General features: G+C 34.4%; 1 protein-coding gene across 3 annotated transcripts; it reads left to right on the top strand.

The window, feature by feature from the left end:
• Nucleotides 1-607: 607 nt before the first annotated feature.
• Nucleotides 608-24,613, top strand: LOC144974864 (cysteine-rich with EGF-like domain protein 2). 3 transcript variants are annotated; one of them, XM_078918239.1, is made up of 11 exons: nt 608-698; nt 2,950-3,230; nt 4,225-4,307; nt 5,373-5,427; nt 5,756-5,870; nt 6,868-6,956; nt 8,202-8,328; nt 8,867-8,968; nt 9,447-9,623; nt 11,197-11,337; nt 23,395-24,613. In XM_078918239.1, the coding sequence occupies exons 2-11, from the start codon at nt 3,084-3,086 to the stop codon at nt 23,460-23,462; spliced, it is 1,104 nt and encodes a 367-aa protein (XP_078774365.1). In that variant the 5' UTR covers nt 608-698; nt 2,950-3,083; the 3' UTR covers nt 23,463-24,613. The 3 variants fall into 3 exon arrangements, with proteins under 3 accessions (XP_078774365.1, XP_078774364.1, XP_078774367.1); XM_078918238.1 differs by lacking the exon at nt 23,395-24,613 and adding an exon at nt 14,659-18,146; XM_078918241.1 differs by having other exon boundaries at nt 691-727.
• The last annotated feature ends 298 nt before the right edge of the window (nt 24,614-24,911 follow it).

The raw sequence follows: 24,911 nt of genomic DNA, 5'->3' as shown, positions 1-24,911 counted from the left end.
AACGTGCGTGAATGCACGTTGTGACAGCTTGTAATTTCAATGAATCCAGAGGACTTACGCACATATGAATGTACGTTCTCTGGTGAATCTTTGCACACACTACACACTCCAATATGTATAGACAATGGTTTTTGTTTTGTTTTTGTTTTTTAATATTTTTTGTGGCAAGTGAATATATTGCGCGATGAGGAAACTCAAAAGTGGGATATGGAGAGGGAGGTTAGGGAGATGCATGGTTGAGAGACAGGTTGTCAATCCCAGTCGTGCAAATCTAGATTGATGAGTTTTTCTTATCTGGACTAGCCCACAACTACAACCACCACATCATCGTCACTATTACTTACTAATACATCAAAGATTATCATCACTACCACAGTTATTAAAACCACCACCAATCATCATCATCACAACACTAATAATAATAATTATTATTATTATAATGATAATAATAGTAATAATAATAATAACAACAACAATAATAATAATAATAATAATAATAATAATAATAATAATAATAATATAATAATAATTAAAGGGGGGAAAACTGCGAAATGAAACAAAGTCAAAGAGCACGTACGTCTTGAAGAGTAACGGAGAAAATGACGTGGCTCAATTTAATTGGTCTAAATTCCCAATTCTGTCTGCTATTGTTGCTATTGCTATTTAGCCGGTGACGAAACCAAAACTAGAATAATCAGGTAAGAAATCGACCTTTTCTTTTATTATGGTAATGTTTATTCTTTAGTTAGTTTCGATGTTCAATTGAAATGTTAATTTTCACCACACCAGATTTTTAAAGAAAAGATTTACTTGTTAGGCAAGCTTGGAAACTCCACAGTGCTTTACCTCACTTGCACTGGCAATGATTTCAATGATGACTTTTTGAGAGTGAGAGTGAGTTGAGGAGATTGAGATAGACCGGCCTAATTATTGTGTAAATATCTCAACGTATTGCAGAGGTCCTGTATGAGAGATTTTATTATCATTGAGATCCTGCATAATTTTTTTAGAACTCCTTTTTCAAACTCAAAAGCCTTAATTTTATCCATTTGTTTTGATTTTGACTTTTGATGTCTCTTCTTCTTATTCTGTGACTAGACTAGAGATAACGACGATTGTATAACTCTAGGCGTCTAGTATAACTAACCATGACGGAAGGCAACAGAAAACCACTGTAATTAACCCTTCCCAGGATATCATTTGCCGTCAACACGTTTGGGTACATGGGTCTGGAAATGGTCCAGAATTTGTTCAGGTCAATTTCAACTCTACCCCCATCAATCACAGACATCATCATCGCTACTACTACTACCACTACAGCAACCACCACCACCACTTCCTCATCTTTATCACCACCACCATATCATCATCATCATCATCATCATCATCATCATCATCGGGAGACCTTCCATAAGCTACTACATCCCAAGTATTCTAGTTCTAGTAGGGGGTTTGAGAGGGGGAAAACTTGTTTTGTTTTTTTTTAAAGTCTCCCCCCACCCAAATCCCCTACACTAGAACTTCTAGTAGGGGGTTTGGGAGGGGTCAGGCTTTTAAAAAAAATTTTCCTCCCTCCCAAACCCCCTACTAGAACAAGAATGTAGTAGCTTATGGAAGGTCTCCCTCATCATCACTGCCACCAGTACTGCAACCACTAACCCACATCATCATCACCACTACTACCAGCAACTCCTCCACCACCTCAATATCATCACTAAATAAGATTTGTAAGAAAATACAAAACTTGAGCTTTTATACAGTACAATATCCTCTAAACGTGTTCATAGCGCTTTACAAACTTCCACTTCTGCAACCACCAGCACATCATCATCGTCGTCGTCGTCATTATAATATCATCATCATCACTACCACCACTACAATGCCACCGCATCACCATCATCATAACTACCACTACTAATGCAACCACCACATCATCATCATTCCCAGCACTACTTCAACCAGTACCACATTATCATCATCATCATCATCATCATCGTCATCACTGCAACCACCACCACATCACCATCATCGTCTTCACTACTCCACAGCTCGAAACACTACAACATCACAATATCATCATGACCACCATCATCACCATTACTGCAACTCCTCCACATCATCATCATCACTTTTTCACCACATCAGCTATGCACCTTACTATTTATAATATCTGTGATGAAATCCTTCTTAAAATTTGATAGTCGTTTTGTGGTGTTTATTGGTCATGCGGCTATGTAGCCTTGTGAAATTGACACTTGTCTTCAGATCGGATGATCCAGGATATGTGTTTTGCTCTGGTAACACATAGTTTAGTCTTTGGAAAAGACTCTCTACTCTTACTCTATTCGGGTGCAAAATGAGTACCTGACAGTTAACAGCATTGTGAAAAATGGTAATATCGCCTTACAGGTGTCATGTCTCATCGTACATGTTAAGTGTTGCTATTGATTAGCTTAACCCCTGTATGTATAACGTTTTGAGCATGTTTAGTGGATATTGCGCTATATAAAAAGCTGAGTTTTTTAAAATATGGGTTTGGAAAAGGTCTGGAATTTCTTTCTGCTGAAGTTGTAGGAATCCTGGTTTCAGTGTCGATCCTTAGCAGTCTACTTCTTGTGGTATTTTGTTTAGTTGAGATATTGTCTCAATTTTTTGCTTTTTATACAATCTTTGTCATAGTCTGTTAGAAAATTGTGAGCAAAATTTGTTGTAGTTTCCATGAGTGGAATGTCTGCCAACCTCCATAAGACAATTTCTGCCTTTGGTTTCTTGTGCCTCTGTGGATTAGCTAAATATTCTAAAATCACTTTATCATGATCACCTCAGCCAGGCTCTACTTTGATCTTCTGGATTAAGCCAGGAAAGTTTGTGAAAAGCAGATCAAAAGTTGAGTTTTGTTTTGGTCAATAACTTGTAAATTTAAAACATTTGTTTTCATCCACCAATCAGATTTTCTAGTCCAAGAATGCATGAGGACATTGTCAAGGATAACTCATGAGTGCATATTAACGAAGCTGAAGTGAACGTGGAAAGAAAAAATATTGCATTTCAATTTAATTCATAAAACCATTATACATCTCATCATGGCTGTGACTCATCTAGTATATGATATATGTTGTAAATGCTCGACTTACTTTATGATTGTCGGACTCCTTTTCATCAACTTTGCTGATTGTAAAAAATCACCAATCTGCTCAACTTGTAGAGAAATTGTTGAAAATTTTCATAAGGTAAGTTTTTTTGGACTGTATATTTCACGTGAAATGGTAATGAAACTAATGTCACACATTTTGTTGATAGTTCATTGTAACAGTATCTCTATCGCAATAATAATTTTGGCCTTAAATTTTTCAAATGCTTCTGTACTCTTATTCAAGTGTTCAATATTACTTGTTGACAGTATTATTATCACCAACCTTTTGATATTTATATTAATTAAAGAAATAGGTAGAGTTTTTAAAGGATTGATGATTCTGAACAATTGTGTTTTACAATTGCACTGGTTGGTTTCAATTTCAATTCATGGACCTCAGTAAAATGGTTACAACTTTGTTTAGGAAAATGAATTTTAACTCTTTATCAAATTTTGTAATCATTCAAGAACTATGACTGGACCTTCCATAGTGGACAGGGAGGCACTTAATGTGTCTTCTATCACCCTATACATGTTTTCTACCATGCTTTCTGTCTTTGTCTTGGAATGAGATTACTTGGTTTTGGCCCTGGCCGTATACCCGGACCGGGAGGAACGCAGTCAAATGTATAGTTAGAATTTTGGAAAATTATATTTTATGTGTTGTAAATCATCTTTCTGTTATGTACCATATTATTTTCCTTTTACGTACATATAATTTGTAATCATTTGAATGTGTTACTCTTTGTGGGTACCTGTGCTTGTGTCAGGGTGAGACATTTAGGTGATTTCGAACTAAGTAAAATGATAGTGTACTCTTGGAATCTACATATGTTCCCTATTTGAACTAATTCCCCTCTGTCTTACTTTTTCTTGGGTGATTTAATTGTAATTCTAGAACTTTTTACTATCCCATTTTCTTTCTTTTTACTGGCGCTGATATGACCTAAGTGTGTTGCAAGCACTGTAAAACTCTTAAAAACAAACAAAACAACAAGAGCTATGATATATGAAGGCAATGTACTTTTTGTTGTTGTTGACATCTGTTGTATTTAAAATTTATAAATCTTTTTTTTTTTTTCTGATTCCAGGGTCTTTCAGAAACAGAGAAATCCAATTATGGGGGAGGGAACACAAATTGGGAGGAAAAATCCCTCGGGTCATATGCAACCAGGTATTTATTAGAGTCTTATTGTTGTGCTAACCATTGTTTGAAAGGTTTAAATTTTCCAAATGAATATTAAGTTCAAGTGGCAAGCAACATTTTTCCTATATTTTAGCCCTAGTGGAAATTCACTGCATGTGTTCCTGGGAATTACTTTTAATTAAATTCATTCCAACGGCTCTTTGGATCTGTTCTGTTTCCTGCTTGAGCTAGTTATCTTTTAGTAACTTTACTTTATCTTCAGTGCTTCTTATTGCAGATAAATTCCCACCCATAATCTTTATCTCCCATTTCATCTTTCCATTTACTGTGATGCCCTACTAAAGATGATGCCCTTTGTGAATTTTTTTTTCTTTCATTTTCAAAGAGGTGAATAACAGTGTTACAGTTCTTTACGATAAAATTTCCATCCACAGTCAGTCATTTTACTATCAATCAAAAACATTGTAACGCGCCAAACAGGGTGATGTGTAGTGAAATGTCTCTGCATTTTTTGATGGATGTATATGTAATATTGATTCCTTTTAAAGGATTTTTATATCTGTTAGATAACTTTGAAAAAAGGGAGAAGATTCACATTACACCACTGTTTTGGACACAACTCTTGATTGCTTGTCGAGCAGAGAGTTGCATATAAGATCACAGTTATGTGTTTTAAACATTTTAACCAAGCCACAGCCTCCTAACAATCAGATCTTTTATACTGTTATGATTGTCCTCGATCCCAAAGATCCAGTAATCAACTCCATCTTCATGTACCTAAAAAGGCTCTAAAACATTTTCTGATAGGGCATTTTCTCATGCGACCCTAATGTCTGGAATATACTTCCATTAAATGATGTAAGGTATTTTTGTCTGAGGTGACATTCAAAAAGTACTTTAAAACAAACCTGATGAATTCTTCTCTGTCCGAATAATATTATGAATAGAACTGGGTGTACAGCCCATTTGTGATTTGTATAATTGTTATTTGGTAGCATATCATTGTGTGCCTAGAGTTGCGTCAATGCAGAATTGGCACTATATAAATATATTATATTATAATTATTATTAATTTCAATGTTTTTCTTTCAGTGAGGTACGTCTTGTTGAAATAATAGAAAATCTATGCAAGGATAAATCCAAAGAGGTAAGTCATGTTAGGTTTAGATTAAATGTTTTGATTAGTTTTCAAGACATATGTGTCTTCTGTTAAATTCAAAACGTATGATTCAAGCTATAAATTTAAACACTTTTTATTTAGACCCAATTTTATGGAATGGTCGAATTGTTTACTACATAATTTAAATTTCATCTTATGACTAACAGTTAGCTGTTGGAGATAGAGAAGAAATGTTCCAAATGATTTTTATTAAATACAATTTTATTTGTATCTTTTTTTATCTTCCTCCCCATCCCTTTTATATCAATATTTTCATGACCATACTGATGACATTACAATACTTTTTCTACCTCAGTGCCACACAATGCTTGAGGAACACGAGGATCTAGTGGAAAGTTTTTGGTTTAAGGAGTTTGCCAAGAGGTCGGGCAAAGATTTCCACACATTCTTTTGTATAGAGACTATAAGAGGTATCAATTATTATTCAATCCATTAAGCATGTCCATCTATATTTTTATCAAATCTGTTTTCCTCAATTATTCTCTCGTGTTCACACGAATTGAACTAGTTTGTATGATTTTTATTAGCATTGAATGCTATAAAAGATAAGCATTGTAAGAAGCAAGGCACTATCAGTATAAAATAATCAAATGTCAGAGGGAGTGTAGTATAATTCATCAGGCTAAAAATTACCACCGCCTAGAGACTATTCAAACAACAGATGTTGAAAAATTTAAGAGCCCTGTCTCATATAAGTCTTAAGCTTTGTATCACTTGTAAAAATATGCCAAATGTGATTTGAAAGAAGGAAGAATAGGACTTTTAACAAAGTCAAGTGAGGTTAAGTACTGTCAGTGACTAGATGGGTAACAATTTCTTTAGTGTGCTTTTTTCAGATATTGCAACCCCTTGACTTAGGTGTGAATAAGTTATTGGTGGAAGTCTTGAGAATGCTCATGAGCTGTACAAAGCAGATATTTAATTTCATATTTTGTTGGGCAACATTTATCAAAGAAATAAAGTTAAAAGAGTTAACATCTTTGTTAAAAAGGCTGATTTGGCTTTGCATTATATATTTGCTTTGTTTCGTTTCACAAATGTTGCACTGTAATGTGTTTGATCATAAAGTTAACTCCTGTTGACCAAGTTGCTGTTAAGGGTTTTCTTGACTTTTAATATAAAAATTTAGCAAGGAAACATTGTCCATTACAAAAGCCATGGTGGGTTTAACTACGGATTTGATTACTGCAATCTTTAGAACCTAAAACCAATGCAAGTCAAGAATAATAAAGCTTTTCATTATGGAAAGCAGCAAGGGAAGCATTGAAAAAAAATTATTGCATTCATTTTCTATCTTCTTTTAATCCTTCAAATCAGATTTTAATATTTTCATTTTCGCATGAGAAACGGTCAATACAGGTATATAATGACAGTAACCTGTGCATTCATTTTCTTTCTTCACAACAGCATGTTGTCCCAATAACACATTTGGCAAAGACTGCCAGCCTTGTCCTGGTGGTGTGGACAGACCTTGCCTGGGAAATGGAAAATGTTCTGTAAGTTTCAAAATAGAGAGAGGTTTATATATATATAAGATGCTCGTTTATTATATACTTAATTTATTGTGCACAAATAGTTTTTGTGCTTTATACATTATACAGTTTATTTGTTTTACAAAGATTGTCATTTGCTTTTTACATTATGAAATGCTATGACAACTCGTGGAATAACATTGTCATCTCAAATAGTATACACCACTTTTAAAATACTTCCATTGTGCTAGCATTGCGAATGTCTTTCCACTGCCATGTTATCTGAATTAAAAGATGCCTCTAAAAAGTTTGATTGGCCAGACAACAATTATTTGTTGTTATTTGTAAGTCACTGATTTCCAGCCAACTCTTGAAGCTGAAATAGAAACTTTTTGATGAATTGAAGCACCAAACAATCTTATTTCTTGACTGTGTCCCTTTAATCATCTTGGGGTCCAAAAATATTTTTTTTTAAAAAGCCAACAACAAACAAACCTTGAGCTTTTATATAGTGCAATATCAAATTTATGTGCTCAAAGTTCTTGACAAGGCATCCAAGTCAACATGTAGGTTGAGACATGACGCATGTGAATTAATATTACAATTATTTTTATGACTGATAGTCTATTATTGGTCAGGTCCTGATTTTTCACCTGAATAAGGTGAGATAATGTGAGTAAAGAGCAGAACAACCAAATGTAAGCCCAAAAAAAAAAAGAAAAAGGCGGAATTGTACACTTTCTGGGTTTTTGTTCACTTGTATGCAATGCCGATGAGTATGCATTTCTGAAATGGTCAAAGTTGGCTGGTAAGATTAGTTAAGGATGTTATGCTGTAGTCGTAGTTCTAGAAATTATACTTTTTTCTTTTCTTTTTTCTTAGAACAATATTAATGATGTATTTTATGGCTTCCACTAGTTTATTGCCGTTTCTCTTTATTTTTAATCATTGCCTTTTTTTAATATGTCTAATTCTGTTCTAGGATTGTACTTTTTTCTCAGACATCCTTTATTTGTTGGGGTTTTTTGGGCCTAATTATACACTTTTTTATCTCATGGGTAAGAGCCTTGGTAAAGAGGTTTTTCCAAGGACACACCAGGACTCGATTCAGAGACCTTCCACAAGAAATCCAAGCTGGGTATATATGATGTTTAATATCATTTTTTTTTTTTAGTTGTTGGATTTGGTGGCTGTCTTTTTGTTTTGTTACACTTGGAAACAAAGATAACACATTTTCTATATGCTGATATTTATTTTCTTCCCTTGCAGGGTGAAGGTACACGTAGTGGTACAGGAAAATGTCGTTGTAACTCGGGCTACATGGGAGATCTTTGTGATGATTGTAAAGATGGATATTATGAGGATAGTAAAAATGAGACGCATGTTGTTTGTAAAGGTGTGTGTGTAATCTTTGTTAAACATTTTCTTTTCTTTTCATCTGTTAGCTTGTAATCACGGCTGACAAGCACCAAAAAAAAATTAACGGCTCAAATACATTGTACCTAACCTTCCTTAAGTTTTTGGAGATAGGAATGTCTTTATTCTAAGTTATAATCATATTTTAACATTTTCATCAAGAGAACATTAACTGTGATGTGACATTAAAGCTTGTTGGGCATCTAAGAACCCCACAACCCGGATGTCTCCATTATCAGGACAGGTTACATGGGAACAGATTTTTTTCTTCTTTATTTATACACTTTAAGGACTGATTCCACTCTCTGGATGTCTCTGTAATCCAGAAAAAGTGCTGGGAACGGAGATGTTTGGATTGCAGAGACGTGACTGTATGTTGCTCTTAAGGATGACTACTTATATTTGGCACTGGATCATTAACCTTTTTTTTTTTTACAATTTGAAACTTTTACCATTATTAATTTTACTTTCATTTTATGGGATAGAAAAGAAGTAAAAACTTGGAAACTTTGTTTCAGTTTGTCACATTTCATGCAAGGGGAGTTGTTCTGGTGAAGGCCCCAAGGCTTGTGATGTGTGTAAAGATGGTTATTTGTCTGACCCAGATCATGGATGCAAAGGTAATTGTGTGTTTGTGGTAATATAGTAGGTTGGGGAACGATGTGGTCGGTAGGGGAAAAAATATATCACATATCTAACACCACTAAAACATGGATAATATTTCTTGCTGGGAAAAAGTCAGTTGACACCCCAAACCTACCACCATGTCTTCAGATTTTGCGACATTGCTCTTTGAAAACAGTATTATTTATGGTGCTTGTTTTGGACAGATTTTTTCCCTTGTGCTCGTAAGGTGTCACAAGGCTCTTGGCGGATGGTAGGGGATGGAACGACTCTTCTACTACCACTACTGCTACTATTACTGCAACTACTACTACCACTACTACAACTACTACTACCACTACTAATACTACTACTACTACTACTACTACGACTACCACTACTAATACTACTACTACTACTACTACTACTATTACTATGATTATTATTATTTTCAGTAAGATATAAATAATTCATAAATATCTTCTTTTTGAATAGATATAGATGAGTGCCTGGAGGAACCTTGTGATGATGACCAGTATTGCACCAACACGCTTGGATCTCATTCTTGTTTCAGTTGTAATGCTGCCTGTGCATCTTGCACAGGGTCTGGTCCTGATAAATGTAACGAATGTAACAAAGGTTACATCAAATTTGATAACGGAAAATGTGAAGGTAGGAATTAACTTTCTCATCCCTCCTATCACTGAAATGGATTCAAAGAACAGGGATGCCTTTTTCCAGCTAAAGCTTGAAAACTGGCTTTTTGAAATTGTCTGGCTGATCTTGTTCGGTATTGGCGGGTTGATTTTTTAAAAGATGAAACCATTGGTATTTTAAAGGCAACAGTTAATGGAAAGCTAGATAGATATGTTTCTTTTTCTGTGATTTAAGGGCGATAACATTTGATGAAAAAAAAAAACTTTTAAAAATTGAGCTTTTATAATATATAGCACAATATCCACTAACCATGCTTAAAGCGTTTTACAAAGGGGAGCTTTGTACAAAGTATTTTCACATTTATGCTCTTTATGAGAAACATTTTCAAGCTTGAAAAAATTTTTAGCAAAGGGCATCCCTGATAGAAAAATATATGTTTAAATTAATTATGCTCTTTTTATCTATTCACCATGGTCAATGAGCTATGCAATGCTTTCTTTATTTTACTATAAGTCATATAATACCACATTTCCTTTTTATAGAGTGCAATATGTACTGGTTATCTTACAATATGTATTATCTCACATAATCAGGTTCTCATTCACTCTTGAGCCAAGTGGGACTTGTTACTAATCTTAATGCCAGGGTTGTTTCGCAACCTTTTTCACTGACCATACTCAACATTGATTGATATTGTTACAAGTTTAGACACCGTTGAAGCCATACAGTTGGCATTATTCAATTGAGCTCTTTTTTACATAATTCTATCAATGCCGAATGTTTTCCTTGGATCAGTGGAAATCCGTGATTTTGGAGTCAGTGGAGGAATTTCCTCCTTTTAAAAAATTACATTTGCCCCTTTCAAATGTACTGCAGTGAGAGATTTGATATGTGGTGGAACAAATAGGTGCAATTTCCCACTTACCAGAAGTTGGTTAGAGTATCAGTGATGATTTATCATCTCAATACTCTAAAAGTGGGGGTTAGTGCAGTAAAAATGGAACTTCAAGACAAGGCAATCGTTCAAAATGTTCCTCCTTTTTCTCTTTTTGTCACTATCAGCACTGTTCTATCTTGCTTTTGTCAAAGGGTTTTTTTTTTAGCTTTATATGGTATAAATAGTTGAATAATGAGGTGGAGTCACCACCTTCCTCCTTTTTTTTTCCACATTCATGAAAGTATTAGTAAAATAAGCTTATACAAAAAATAATGGACAGATAATATTAAGACTCAGTGCTTGTAGAAGTTGTACTTCAGAGACATAAGGCTCTTCGAGTTTATTCTGGTTTCTATAGCTTAAAAATGGACAATAGCAATTGCTAAGTATTAGCTATTATTAGTGTTTGTCACCAGATCCAACAGAACCAGCTACCCAATCACTTCTGGATGGACAGGTAAGGGGGAAAAATCTCAACAGCACCCGGGATTGAAATCAGTTCCTTTTTGTATGAAGCGAGCACTTTACAACTGAGCTATCAGGACCCCTGCATATATCTCATATGTATATTATTTAAGATATCCCATCTACATAAATTTACATCTTCCCACTCCACCCTACATGAAACCCACTCCATATTCGTCATACCAGACCAGGATGAGTGTAGTTTAGACCCCAGTCTGTGCACCAAGTCGAATGAGGAATGTGTCAATACCCCTGGCAACTATGAGTGTATTTGTTCTTCCGGATACGAGTATAACACAGACAAGGAGTGTGTTAAAACGGCTAAAGGTTGGTGATTTCTTTGAAATTTTGGTTAGTCGTGGTGTGTCTCTTTGAGATGGTACACTGGTTAACACACTTGCCTTTAAACTAATATTGCATTTGACCTTATCCATTCTGCAGTAAGTGATCAGCGAAGTCTCTTTTGATAAGGTGTAAGTAAAGGTAAGGTTGAAAGAAACTGGTCACTTTACCCCAATTTGTCTTTGACCCAAGACAAAATCCCTTCAGCAAGGCCCCATCATCTATTTTTGGCAGAGGCCCACAATGAAAAGCCCATGTGATGTACTAAAGCTAAATTACATGGGTCATTTATCAGGCGGCTGACTTTTAGTATGGATTTCTCATACTTGCCTTGGAGATGTTATAATATTAAGAATAGCTGTCTTTATGCCGTTCAGAGGTGAATGATTATTTGACTCGTGGCAGTCGTAAAGAAGCCTCTCAAATGGTTTGTATGTTATTACTAAACTTAATGTCAGGGTTGAGTTTCGCAACCTTTTCACTGACCATACACATGTTGTGTCAAGATTTTTGTCTATACATTTTGATGTTAAAATGTAGATAATTTGATTGGTCATTATTTAGTACACTATGACGATGCTCACAATATAATAATAATGATAATAATAATAATAATAATAATAATAATAATAATAATAATAATAATATTAATAAAATTAAAAATAATGGTCATGATGATAACAGTAATGATAATAAATATGATAATAATAGAGATCATAATTATTATAAGGATGATTGTAAGAATGACAATAATAATAATGATAATAGTAATAGTGGATAATAATATTTTTACACCCATATTATTTGTTCATATCACCCTTTTCACCCCCTTTTTTTTGGTCCTTACATATATCTTTCTATCTGTTTATCATACATTCTTTTTTCTGTTGGTGTTTCTTCACTATTTTTGAAGAATATGATTTAGTCTCTTTTAATTCTTCTGACAGTTTAATTTAACCCTTAACGAGCTTACAATTTCACCTCACACAACCAGTCTATTCATTATTGGATTTTTATTATATTTGTTTCATTCAAGACCCCTGCACTATGATCAACTGTGCATTTATAATACGGCTACTTTTATTTTTTTATATATATTTTTTTTATTGTGCTCAACAGCGACACCATTTATGTTTTGTTTTTCATATAAATCTCAACAAAGATCAATTTCTTTGATTTACCTCCATGACAAGAAATCAATTAGCATAGAGATTTTTAGAGAGAATGGTCTCTCCTTCTATAGAAATTAATGAAAAATGTGTTATCCTTGTTATCCAATGTGTACAAGGGAAACAACTCGGCTGGAAAAAAGATCTTGTGTAAGATCAAATTCTGACAAGGGGTGATTGATAAGTTCCAAGTAAACCAGACAGAAATGTACACAAAAATGTTTTTTTTTTTTAAATCACATCACATCACCTCAAAAAATCAGTCTTCCTCGACTAGAGATGGAAACTGATCTGCTTCAGAAGTCCTGAATATATATATTATGCAACATGGGACATTGTCTTTGCTTTTGTTTATATATGTTCAATGTTTGCTTGTAAAAGAGGGGGAAAAGAGTTTGCAAGGGAACATGGATTTTCTCTGTAACTGATATAAGCATTATGTTGTTTCAACTATAAGCTAATCTCTGTGGTGTAATGGTAATATGATTGACCGGTAATCAGGAAGGCTGATTTTCTTGTAATTGTTTTGTTTTAACTTAAATTTTTATTTCTGCTTTGTATGACACTGCATCATTTTTCCACTGTTTCAAATATTCTTTTAAAAGGTGACCCATGTTAAGAAATATCATTGTATGTTTCTTTTTTAATTTTTTAAATTTAAATGCACAATTCTTTTTGTTTCTATCATCTATTTTCACTACAAGAGAATGTAAAGGGAGTGGCAAAGTGTTGTATTTTAGTGTGTCATGGACTTTTGTACTCTTTAAAATGTGATGCTGTTGTGTCAACTTGGTACCATAAACAACGAGCTGTCATTTCTTCGTTTTCATATTAATTGTTGTCATTGCTAGGATAAATTCTATGTAATCAAGATTAAATATCAAGTTGACGAATATCTGCTTATCATAGGGTCATTGTTTGCTTAGCAAATTCTTTTTTTCAAAAAGTCATTCTCATGCACTCGTCCTCATGCATTCTGCTAATACTATTTCATTGCACTTGTCAATGCCTTAAATCGGTATTTAAGCTTCAATTCTAATCCATTCAGTGGAATCTGCATCAAATTAATACTCTAAAGTCTACTTCTGCTTTAAGTAAAACAATCTCTTCTTGTTCTCAAATGTTTGATGTTTTATCTCAGAATGTTCCATTGAAAATGGATATAAAGTCAACCAGTCTTTCTGGTCTGGCAGAGTTGACTTTATCGGGATTCTACTGTTTATGATATAAGAGAGGGACCTAATTTTTTATTTTTTTAATTGAGCTTTTATATAGCGCAATATCCACTAAACATGTTCAAAGTGCTTTACAAGGGATCCCTGGCCAACAGCAACATTTAACATGTAGGACAGGACATGGCGCTGTTAGGTAATATTATAATTTTTTCGGACAGATACTCTGCCAGGTACTCATTTCACACCTGAGTACGGTGAGAGAATGTGAGTAAAGAGCCTTTTCCAAGGACTCAACTATGCACTAAGTGAGGCTAGAACCCAAGACCTGATCTTAAAGCGAGTGTCATACCACAAGACCACATAGCCGCACCTAGTAATAATGAACACCTATAGTATCATGAATGATAAGCAACACTGAGATGGACATTTAAGACATTGATTTTCATTTACTATGCTTTAACTAAAATACAACTGAATCAAATAAGTCAAATGAGTCTTTCAATTTCGAGTTCTCTTGTTTTAACTGTATCTCTGTTAAAAGTAAAAGAAATCACAAGCTTTCACTTTCCTCAAAATATGGATTGATGTGGTTTTTGTTTTTTTCCTTCTTTATCATGTCACGGATATCCACAATCGACTTTCATTTTTGTCTTAATGTTTCGAATCTAAATGATTTTTTGTTGGGTAGATTCATAGTTTTGAAAACGACATTGAAAATCTAGCTTACAATTGCAATTTAAAAGAGTGTTGTAAAATTTCACCCGCTCAATCTCTAAGTATTCCATAAGTTCTGTACAACTTTTAACTTATCTTTCTTTCTCTCTCTCTCCCCACTCTCTCTCTCTCTCTCTCTCTCTCTCTCTCTCTCTCTCTCTCTCTCTCTCTCTCTCTCTCTCTCTCTCTCTCTCTCTCTCTCTCTCTCTCTCTCTCTCTCAATCCTTTCATCCCCATCCCTCACCCAGCGAGATCCAAGATGGTGAAGACTGAAGAAATCAAATACTCTGAAAAGCTAAAAGAAAAACTTGGTGCATCACGGAAGGACGCTGTCGATTGGACCAAGTTCAAGGACACACCGAGTGTCATTCACCACTTCCTTATCATTGCTCTCTATGGACTTACATGCTATTTAGCCTCATCCAATCATCTAGCAGTATTCGTTCTCAGCCTTTTGGTGGTGATACACGTCATCTGGTTTGCCTCGAACTCCAGATGAGACAGGATGAAATGTCACGCACATTTATCAGACCTGCAATTTACATTGATTCATTTGGTATATACAAATTTGGGGGGAAAGGGGAGGGAAGAAATGGGACTTATTACAGCCAAATTTATTTTTTACAATTGATAATCTGATTTTTATAACCAAAATTTGAGGAGGGAATTAATGAAACATTATTTTATCCTTAATTTGATTTATGACCGGTTTTGAGGTGCATTACATTCTTAAGACTATTTAAGTTATAGTTTATATGAATAATATTGGAATCATGCATTTCTGGTTAATACAGATTCTTTTTTTTTAAATCTAGACAAGACGTAGAATAAAAATGACCAGATATTGTGGTTTGTTACATGTCGGAGGTTTGAATTATAGTCCAAGACAAAATATTTAATATTTTCATATTGTTGAATGGGCCACATCTTTTTTTGGATTTGGTTTGTTTTTCTTTTCAACTTTTCAATTCAGGTATATATTTTGATGTTATGTATGATATGTAAAGTTATGGCAAACTAATTTTTTCTGTAATTGATAGATAATTTTCATCCAGAAATATAGGACTATAGTTTGAGCATTGTAACATTGTTCAATGATAAAAGCATTGATCTCCACCGCTCATTACTCTGCCTCTCGGATCAAAACAACTATGTGGAAGCTTGATAGAGCTGCACATAGTCTCTTCTATCCCCCTATAGCTGTCCCTTGCAGATTTCTGCCCTTGTCCTGATGTGAGATGACTTATCTTTTTTCTTAGATTCTCTTATATCGGTTGATTCTGTCACTTTTATGTCAAGAATATTATTCTACTGGAAGATTTTATTTATCTAGTTATTGCTTTGATTGATTAGTTTATATTATTGTTGCAAACAATACTTCCAATTAATGTTAAATTAAGTGTTCTAATTTCTGGATCTAGTAAGTCCAAATCTTAATGTCCAATCCGATTCCATCCAATCCCGTCACAACTTTTTTTAAAAATGCGACATTTGCATTGTGGAAGATGGTCCAATATTATGACTTCGTGTAACGTTGGTTTTATCCTATCTGTATCTTGTCTGTGACAGATTAAAGTTAGTACAAGTCAACAAAGACAAGCTGTCAGTATAATGTCAATAATAAACCTTTAAGCTACTCATTTCCAACCTTAATTACTTAGTCCTTTGCATTCCTCATTGAACTTAAGGCATCAACAAAATTCCTTCAGGCATGCCTAATTTGGGCCAAAGGGCCAAGGTCTTGCCAACTTTTTTCATCTCTTCTTCCACTTGCCATCTCCAAAGTCTGAAACATCTAATTCTCTTCCAAACAGTGAGCCCAAGGATTAGGCTAAGAAATACGTTCTTGTAACATACGCAAGCCATCACTTTCACCAGTTCTTATTCTCATCAGCATTATTGAAGTGTTTACGTTTTCATCTCTCCTGTCAGTGGCATGCTTTTGATTCCAATATTGGTTCTTTAAAATATTTATAAAGTTTTTTTCTTTATCTAGCCAGAATGTGAACCATTTACCTTTATATAAGAATATTTCGAGAGAAAAAAGGCAATGATTAACAAATAGAAATTTTGATTTTTAAAAATGCAGTACTGTCAAGAGTAATATTAGATTAAAGAGTAGACAGTCAGGAGGAAAGACTGTCTCCGGTGTATCATATTCAATGGAATATTTTTATCATGAACCATTCTCTGCTTATTGTATTGTTTTGTTGTTTGAAGTAGTCCCTCAGAGCCATTAGGCTGATGGAGCTGGAGTTTATCCTGGAATCAAAAGTGTGAAATGGACAATAGCAATTGTTTGAACTTGCTACCCTTTGGATAGGATACTAATGTATATCAAAGTACTTTCCAGCAGATCTAACACACCTAGCTTCCCAAATTACTCCTGGGTGGGCAGGAGGTCAGAAAAAATCTGGACTTCGCCCGGGATTGATCTGAGTCCCTTTATGTGTGAAGCAAGTGGTCTACCAACTGAACTGTCAGGACCCCCTTTGTTGTATGATGAGTATGTTATTGTCATATTCATCGGTAACCAATCAGAAGTCTACTGTTGTTCATTTTCTGGAACATGTTTTGTTCTTTCTATTCCTATTTCATTCAATAAATTTTCCAAGCTATCAATATTGACTAAAATGTTTGTGCATTAAGCGCCTTGAGGTTTCAACAAAAGGCGCTATAGAAATATGCTTATTATTATTATGTGCATAAGCACGATATGCGTGTATGGATGGATGTGTGTGAGTGTGAGTGTGTGTGTGCATGTGTGCTTGAATGATTATGTATTTATTGTGTGATAGCCTTACTCAAATTCATGCCAAATTTTTGATTTGTATCATTATTCCTGATGTTTAAAACATAGTCACTATAACTCATACTCATTGGTTTCAAAATGGAGTGAAAATACAGAGAGAAATGATTGAAAGGAATTGAAAGCAATAGCAATAGGAAGAGTGCATGATGCTATTCTCATTATTCTAATTATCTTGTTCACTTTTTTTTCTAACGACTCTACAGCTTTATCATCTTATTGTGATAAATTAGGGAGCAGGCTGTGTAAGATAAAGATCTGAATCAGTGCCAGACAAAGCAGAGAAAAATACAAGTAAAAAACTATCCTAAAAAAATATGTCTGCCTCGACCTGGGGGTTAAATCTCAGACCTCCTGATTGTCCCAACCGTCGTCGTGTAACCTTTATTGTGTAATGTGGTAGCATGTCTGACCTGTAAACAGGACATCTGAGGTTCGATCCCCAATCCAGGCAGGCTGATTTTTTTTTCTTGTATTTTCATTTTGCCTTGTTTGGTACTGTTTCATGCACACTTTTTTCAGATCTTTATCCATTAGTGGTGTGACACCTAGCTTGTGACCCGTAGGTCACACTGTGGGTGAGACGAATATGAGTCCATTAGAAGAAAAGTCTCTTTACTGACATTTCCTCACCAGAAACTGGTGTAAAATAAGTATCTAGCCAGTAAGAAAAAAAATTGTTATAACACCTTATATGCAATCATGTTTTCTGTCGAAGATGTAAAGTGTTACTGTTGGCTTAGAACCCCTTGTTAACTGCTCAGAGCACATTTAGTGGATGTTGTGCTATAATGGCCTCACATATTTTTTTGAACCTCAGCTTACACTGCCATTTTACCTTTATTTACATGGGTATTGATGTTATCTTTAGTATTACTAGTTTATTCTCATGTTCAGCAATAAGTTTCCTACTATGTTGATATTAAATGTCTTTATGACTTGAATTTATTTGAAAATTGTCGTTTATGACAATGGCTCTCCCGCTCTCTATCTCTCTCTCTCTCTCTCTCTCTCTCTCTCTCTCTCTCTCTCTCTCTCTCTCTCTCTTTCTCTCTCTTCCCCCCACTCTCTCTCTCTCTCTCTTCCCCCCACTCTCTCTCTCTCTCTCTCTCTTTCTCTCTCTCTCTCTCTCTCTTTCTTTCTCTCTCTCTCTCTCTCTCTCTCTCTCTCTCTCTCTCTCTCTCTCTCTCTCTCTCTCTCTGGGTGGGGTCTTTGGGCAGGAGGTCACTTGCTATGCCTTCTATCCCCTTTTTCAGTTTTTGGTGTTGCTCTCTTTCTTTGTCTTAGAATGGGATAACTTTTGTCATGGCCCTTGCCGGAGTCCTTGACTGAGAGGGAAACAGTCAAATGTATAGTGTTAGTTTTGTGAGATGATATATTTTTCCTTGTAAATCATCTCTCTGTTATGTACTTTTATATTTGTTGGTTTAAATATGATTTGTATGCACTTGAGTGTATGCCTTTCATTGGGATCATGTGCTTGTGTCTTGATGAGAGTCATAGGTGATCTCAAAATAATAATACTGATAATTTGCTCTTGGAATCTACATCTGTTCCCTATTTGAACCAATCCCCTTTGTCTTATTTTTCCTCATGTGATTTCAATTTCAAATCTATAATCTCATTTTCTTCCCTTTTACCGGTGCTGAAATTATCTAAAAGTGTCAAAAGAGCTATAAAACCCTTAAAACAAACGAATATCCCTCACTTTCTCTACTAATAAATGATTTTGAATTGATAAAATGTTCCCAAAGTATTTTTTTATAATTTTTTTTTTGTATTTCTTTTTTTTTTTTAATCTATAAAATATTCTCTAAAGTACTGGGGTTTTTTTTTTGTTTTGTTTTTTCTCTTTTATTATAAGCATTATCGCCATTCTAATTACCGACTTTGGTGGGTGGAATTCCTTAGGGTGGGAAAGTGTTGGTGAATTCTTCGATTACCCGCCCACAGCCTTGCTATCTCTTCTATCCCCGTATATCATTTGTCCTTCTTGTGTGGCTTTGTGTCCTTGTTCTGGAATGAGACCATTTTGGTTTTCCAGGATCTGTCTAGTCTTTCTTTTTTTTGAGAGGGAGACAGTCAAGATGGATTTTGTGTGTGTGTGTGTGTTTGTGTAAAAAATCTCTGCATAATATATTTTGTCACTCTTCGGGTCTTTGATATACTTTGTCATAGTGTAACCATTAGAGTGTATTCCTTTTGGTGGAGATCTTGTGGCAATGTCAGTGTTTCACTTCATGGTGGATTCAGACTAGCTACAAGGATATATTGCTCCCTGTTGAACTCAACCCCTTTGTCTAAATCTTTTGGCTATTCTATATCTTCCATTTTCATGATCCTTACACTTACATGATCTAATAGTTTTGCAAGCACTGTAAAACCCCTTAAATCAAACAAATAACCAATTGTGACTCGTTATTACCGTCACAATCCTCCTCTATCATCTTCATTAATTTGTAATTATTATGATAAATCATATTTCATTTTTCTTCTTCCGGCATTGCAATACTAAAAAATATATATTCATTATTCCGAAACTTTAAAAAACGTTTACAGTTTTGGTTTTACAATTTTTTCAATTCATCTCCTAAATTATTTAAAAGAGGATCAATAGCCATATGTTCTTAGTTAGGAAGCTGATTGTTGCAGATATCTATCAATTAGGGATACTCATAGCAGTAATTTGGTATTTTCATCGCTCTAAAATTAATAAAGTTTGGATTAGCGTTCGTTTTATTTTTCTGATATTTAGAAAAGCGAACATTATTGGTTACTGTTATGGTGGTGGTGGTGAATACTATATTAAGTCCATATATCCAAGTAATGTATGTGTCGAAAAGTTTGTTATCATTCATTGACTGAATAATGCTGTTTTTTAATGTTTGTTTGTTTTTATAAATTAATAAATGTTTCTACAATGTTTGACATGGAGTAATTTTAAACCAGACGTAACAGGAGTTTTTTTTTTAGAGCAATAAGGCCCATGTTAAGTTAGATACATCATAACCTGAGTGGGGTCATTTGACCTCCCATGGTGGGCAGAAGGTCACTTGCTGTGTTTTCTAACCCCCTATATCTGAGTTGCTTTCTGTCTTTGTCTTGGAATGGGATTTCTAGGTTTTGTTCTGGCCTGGGCTGGAGTCCTTGTCTGGAAGGGAAACAGTCAAATGTAGCAATGACTATGAAAATGTTTGTTTACTATTTTTGTAGGAAATACTACTCTTAAATCAAAGCCATATCTCCACTGAGTAAAAATCTTTTTGAATTTTGAAAATCCATTAATATATAACAAAGTTATGCAGTTTCAAAGGTGTCATTTATTTGGATGACTCACAAAGAGAAAAATATACGGAAAATATGGGACGCTTTTTCTGCGTTTTATTCTGGTTTGTGGCTTTATCTCGTTTAATACGTGGAATTAGATATCAAAACTTGGCAATTTTATGACAAAATTATCAGAAAATATGATGAAGACATCAGAAGAGTTCTAACTTGTATAGTTTTAGAGCTGTATGGCTTGGGTCAACTATAATTTTGTTTTAAAATATACATAATATTGATCATTTGGAACTTTTCCGAAGTGTAATTTTGTATCTACAACCCATACAAATGACACGAAAAATGCCTGCTAAATTATTATCAATCAGTCCCGCGAGACCATGGCTTATGTTATTTCTAGTATTTATTTGAGAGAGAGAGAGAGAGAGAGAGTGTGTGTGTGTGTGTGTGTGTGTGTGTGTGTGTGTGTGTGTGTGTTAATCTACTATCCCTATGACATAACAATGAAACAATAGGCTACCTTCATTTTTAAAAAGCGCGCGAGGATTTGTGTCATCCGTCGTCGCGAACAAGGTTGCCAGATGGCCACGTGTGTGGCCAAATATATAATTTTGTTTCTTTTATTAAATTTTATTCATCCCTTTTTGTCCGTGACATTTATCCTAGTCTATTCACTTTTCTGTTTGTTAAAATTTAGTTCATTTTAAGTGGGCCAGTCTTAATAGTGAAAGCCATGTGATTTTCTATTTAGTCACTTTTGAAGTCGAATTTGGTCAGGTTAAAGTCTAGCCATCTGGCAGCCTTGCCTCGCTCACGTCATTTTCGTGCCACGCGATGAGGGAGCATAATGGCCGTCTCCATATTTTCACTCATTGAAATGCAAATTGGGTTGATCTTTTGTGAGAATACGGGAAAAGTGCTTATCATAATCGAATGAAATTTGAAATATAAATAGAAGAAATGTGCATATATAACCTTGTGAGCGACAAAATCTCTCCTCTTTGTAGTTTTAGAAATATTGTACTCCAAAGACTAAAAATCTATTTTTAACGGTCTTCTGGTAATCGCACAAGTTTTGTCGCTTGACATAATCTAAAATGACCTCTTTTCGAACTGTGTGCCCACTTTCAGTCATATTCATCGATAAACAGCGTCGTAATTAATTTTTTTAAAATAGCATGTACCGAACGGCTTCGTCCCATATTTTGTCGCGAATTTGGGCGCTTTGTGAGCGAAAAAGAGGCCCAAAGATTTGTGCGGGTTAGTCATTGCTAGTCAAATGTCTAGCTCTTGTTTTGGGGAGGTGTTTTTTTTTTTCTTATACTTATAGATCATCTCTCTGTTATGTAGGTTTTGTTTTTGTAAACATTTTAGTGTATTCCTCGTAGTGGGGTCCTGTGCTGGGTCCAATTTTATGTAAGCGGACTAGATTTAGTTATTTACTAGTCTTAAGCCTAAGCGAAGTAAGAAACTAAAAAAAATCGAATTTTATGAACGTTTTCTAGTCTCTGACAAGCTTGGCTCTTGCCTAAAGTGGGCGTTGTGAGGAGGGTAACTAATTCTGATATATTTTGCTGGTAACATCAAGCTCTCTACTACACGATGACAGGTAAGATACCAGCCTTCATACTTCCAACGCAAAAGATTTCCAAAGAGGAAATTAGCAACACATCCTGTATAGATGATTTTTCATTCCGTTTCATATTTGAACTTACTTTTGCCATGATGAATCAAATCACGTGATATTGACTGTCGACTGATCAGACTACAATCATGTCCATGGTCAACTGTCAAATCTATATTTAGACCAATGAAAATGTCATTACAAATTGAAGAAAAAAACAAACAAACAATCAAAACAGAAAGTGTGTTCTGATGAATCACAGTATTTCAGTCAGTTACAATGCCAGCAGAATAACTTTTATCTCCACTATACTTTTTAATTGTTTTTTGTTTGTTTTTTTGTTGTTGTTATTTATTGAAGAAACCCTTAGTTATGGAGTCTCTGTTCACTCGCAGCTCGCGAGCCCGTAGAATCGGGTTTGTTTTTAGTTTTTACTCACAAAAATGTGTATTTTCGACGATCTTTACTTATCTTACATTTTTTAAAAGCCAGTGTCAATAGCAATAGGACACTTTTTGCCTCTGTTATTCATAACCGACGTATTTTCCTTCCAAATCGAAGCGCTGTCAACGTAAAAATAGCTGTTATCTTGTCAGTACTATGATGTATCCAAGTAACTAGGCTCAGACTGAGCTTGAAGTCCGGTCTCAGCAAATGACTAAAATTTAGCCAAACTTAGTCCGAAGGTGCCGTGATTTTAATCTTGGACTTGCTTGGTCAGCTCACATAAAATACAATTTTTCAAGTCCTTCAAACACTAGTCCCCGGTCCCCGTTCATAAAATGGGCCCTAATGTTTTAATGAGACATTAAGGTAATCTCAAACTAAGTATATTGATTATATGTTCTTGGAATCTACTTCTTTTCACTATTTGAACCAAGTCCTCTTTGTCTTACTTTTTCTTTGGTGCTTAATTTGTAATTCTAGAACTTTTTGACTATCCCATTTTCCCCCTTTTTTACTGGCGCTGATATGACCTAAATGTGTTGCAAGTGCTATAAAACTTAAAAACAAAGATCATAACAATTGTTTGCTACTCTTTAGATATAATGCTGGTCTTTTTCTAAGTACTTTCTACCAGATCTGTCAGACCCAGTTAACCATTCACTTTTTAGTGGACAATAAATGGTTCAGAATTAAAAAATAACCGAACCTGAGGTTTGTTTGCTTTGGAGATGAGACGATATAAGACAAGTTATGGGGACTGCCAAGCAGTGGAAAATGTAAATTGATTTGTTCATGATATCTTATATATATTTTCCTCTACAGAAGGAGAGGATTCTTTACAAGGTGACAAAAAGGATGACCCATTACCAAAAGACAAAGAGGAACTTTGACGTTTGATGCCACGTCAATCATTTTCTTGTTTTTGTTGATTAAAATTATGTTGTCAAGTGTTCCAATGTTTTATGATAATTTTTGTCAATTATATGAGTCAAAGAAAATAATTTTATTTTGATTTATTATTATTTTTATTATTGTGGTATTATTATTCATTTAGATGAGATGATAAGGAACAATTTTTGTTATAAGTTGAAAGTTGTAAGTTTGTTTTGGTCCGATGTATATTTTTTGATTTGATGTAAACTCATAAACCAGGAGACAACAACAACTGAAATAAAATAAAATTGGTAGATCCAAAAACGATTCTATTTTATTTTTTTTTTAATCTCGTCTTTATAAACAAACTCTTAATATCTGGAAAGTAAATGAGTAATTATCTCCATACCACTACTAACCTGAAAAAAATGTCTCTCATTTATTGTAAATGGCGAAAAGCAGTTTTTATGTCTTATGGTCAAGCTGTGTGGCTTTGTTTTAAGAAATGCTATATTTTGAGTTTATGACATTGCAAAGGCAACTTGAAATGTACGACTATCACACAAAATGTGAGTAACATCCCTTGATTTCATAATGATTTTCAAAAGCGATTGCTTTGGTTTAATTGGTACATCATTTCTGGTTCGTTTGGTTTTTTTTATTTAGGGAGGGGGTGTACCCGAATTGTGTTACCATGTGCATGTTTGAATCCTTCAATAGTTACGGGACGGTATGTTTGTTGATTAAATCGAGTAATTGGTAGTGTATGTGTGTGTTTGAAAGTGTTTGAAAGGTACCAGCAATGGTAAGCCAGTGACTTTCAAATCATGACATTTGTAAGAATTTTATTTTTGCAGATTGAATTAAGAATACGTTCTTTTCAATCGTGTTAACCTCCATTTATGGAACTAGTCTATCGTACAATATAATGAAGCCCACACAGGTTGAGTATGTAAATCACAAAAGTATTTTTCATTAACATAATTCAGCGTCTCAGTTGTGAAAATTGAAAAGAAATATCTTTTTTTAAAATGGAAATTGAATTGGAGGATGATTTGGCAAAATATTTAAGTCAATAATTTTATTCTTGTAATGACAAATATTTATTTATTCTTAAAATTATTGATGCCCTCTTAAAATTGAAATAAAATAAAAACTTCACATTAAATGACAATATTACATGAAGTTTTATTTTTCATGTCATTGTTGTTCTTTTTTTTTTCCAATTATTTGTTGTGTTTTTTTGTTTTTTTTTTTATGGGGATCTATGATCACATTCTGGATGGGGTTCCTGACCTCCATAGTGGACGGGGTTCTTACTTTGTCTTCTATCCCCCAAAATCTGTTTTCCAACTTGCTTTCTGTCTTTGTCTTGGAAGATTACTTGGGTTTGTCCTGGCCCCGGCCAGATACTTGGGCGGAGTTCCTGGCCTCCCATAGTGGGCAGGGTGGCACTTACTGTATCT

Source organism: Berghia stephanieae, chromosome 6, assembly GCF_034508935.2.
Source record: "Berghia stephanieae isolate SIO BIC M18660-M18661 chromosome 6, UCSD_Bste_1.3, whole genome shotgun sequence".
NCBI classification, from domain to species: Eukaryota; Metazoa; Mollusca; class Gastropoda; order Nudibranchia; family Aeolidiidae; genus Berghia; species Berghia stephanieae.
Note: the sequence above shows the minus strand (reverse complement) of the source record. Positions and strands in the feature narration are given on the sequence as shown.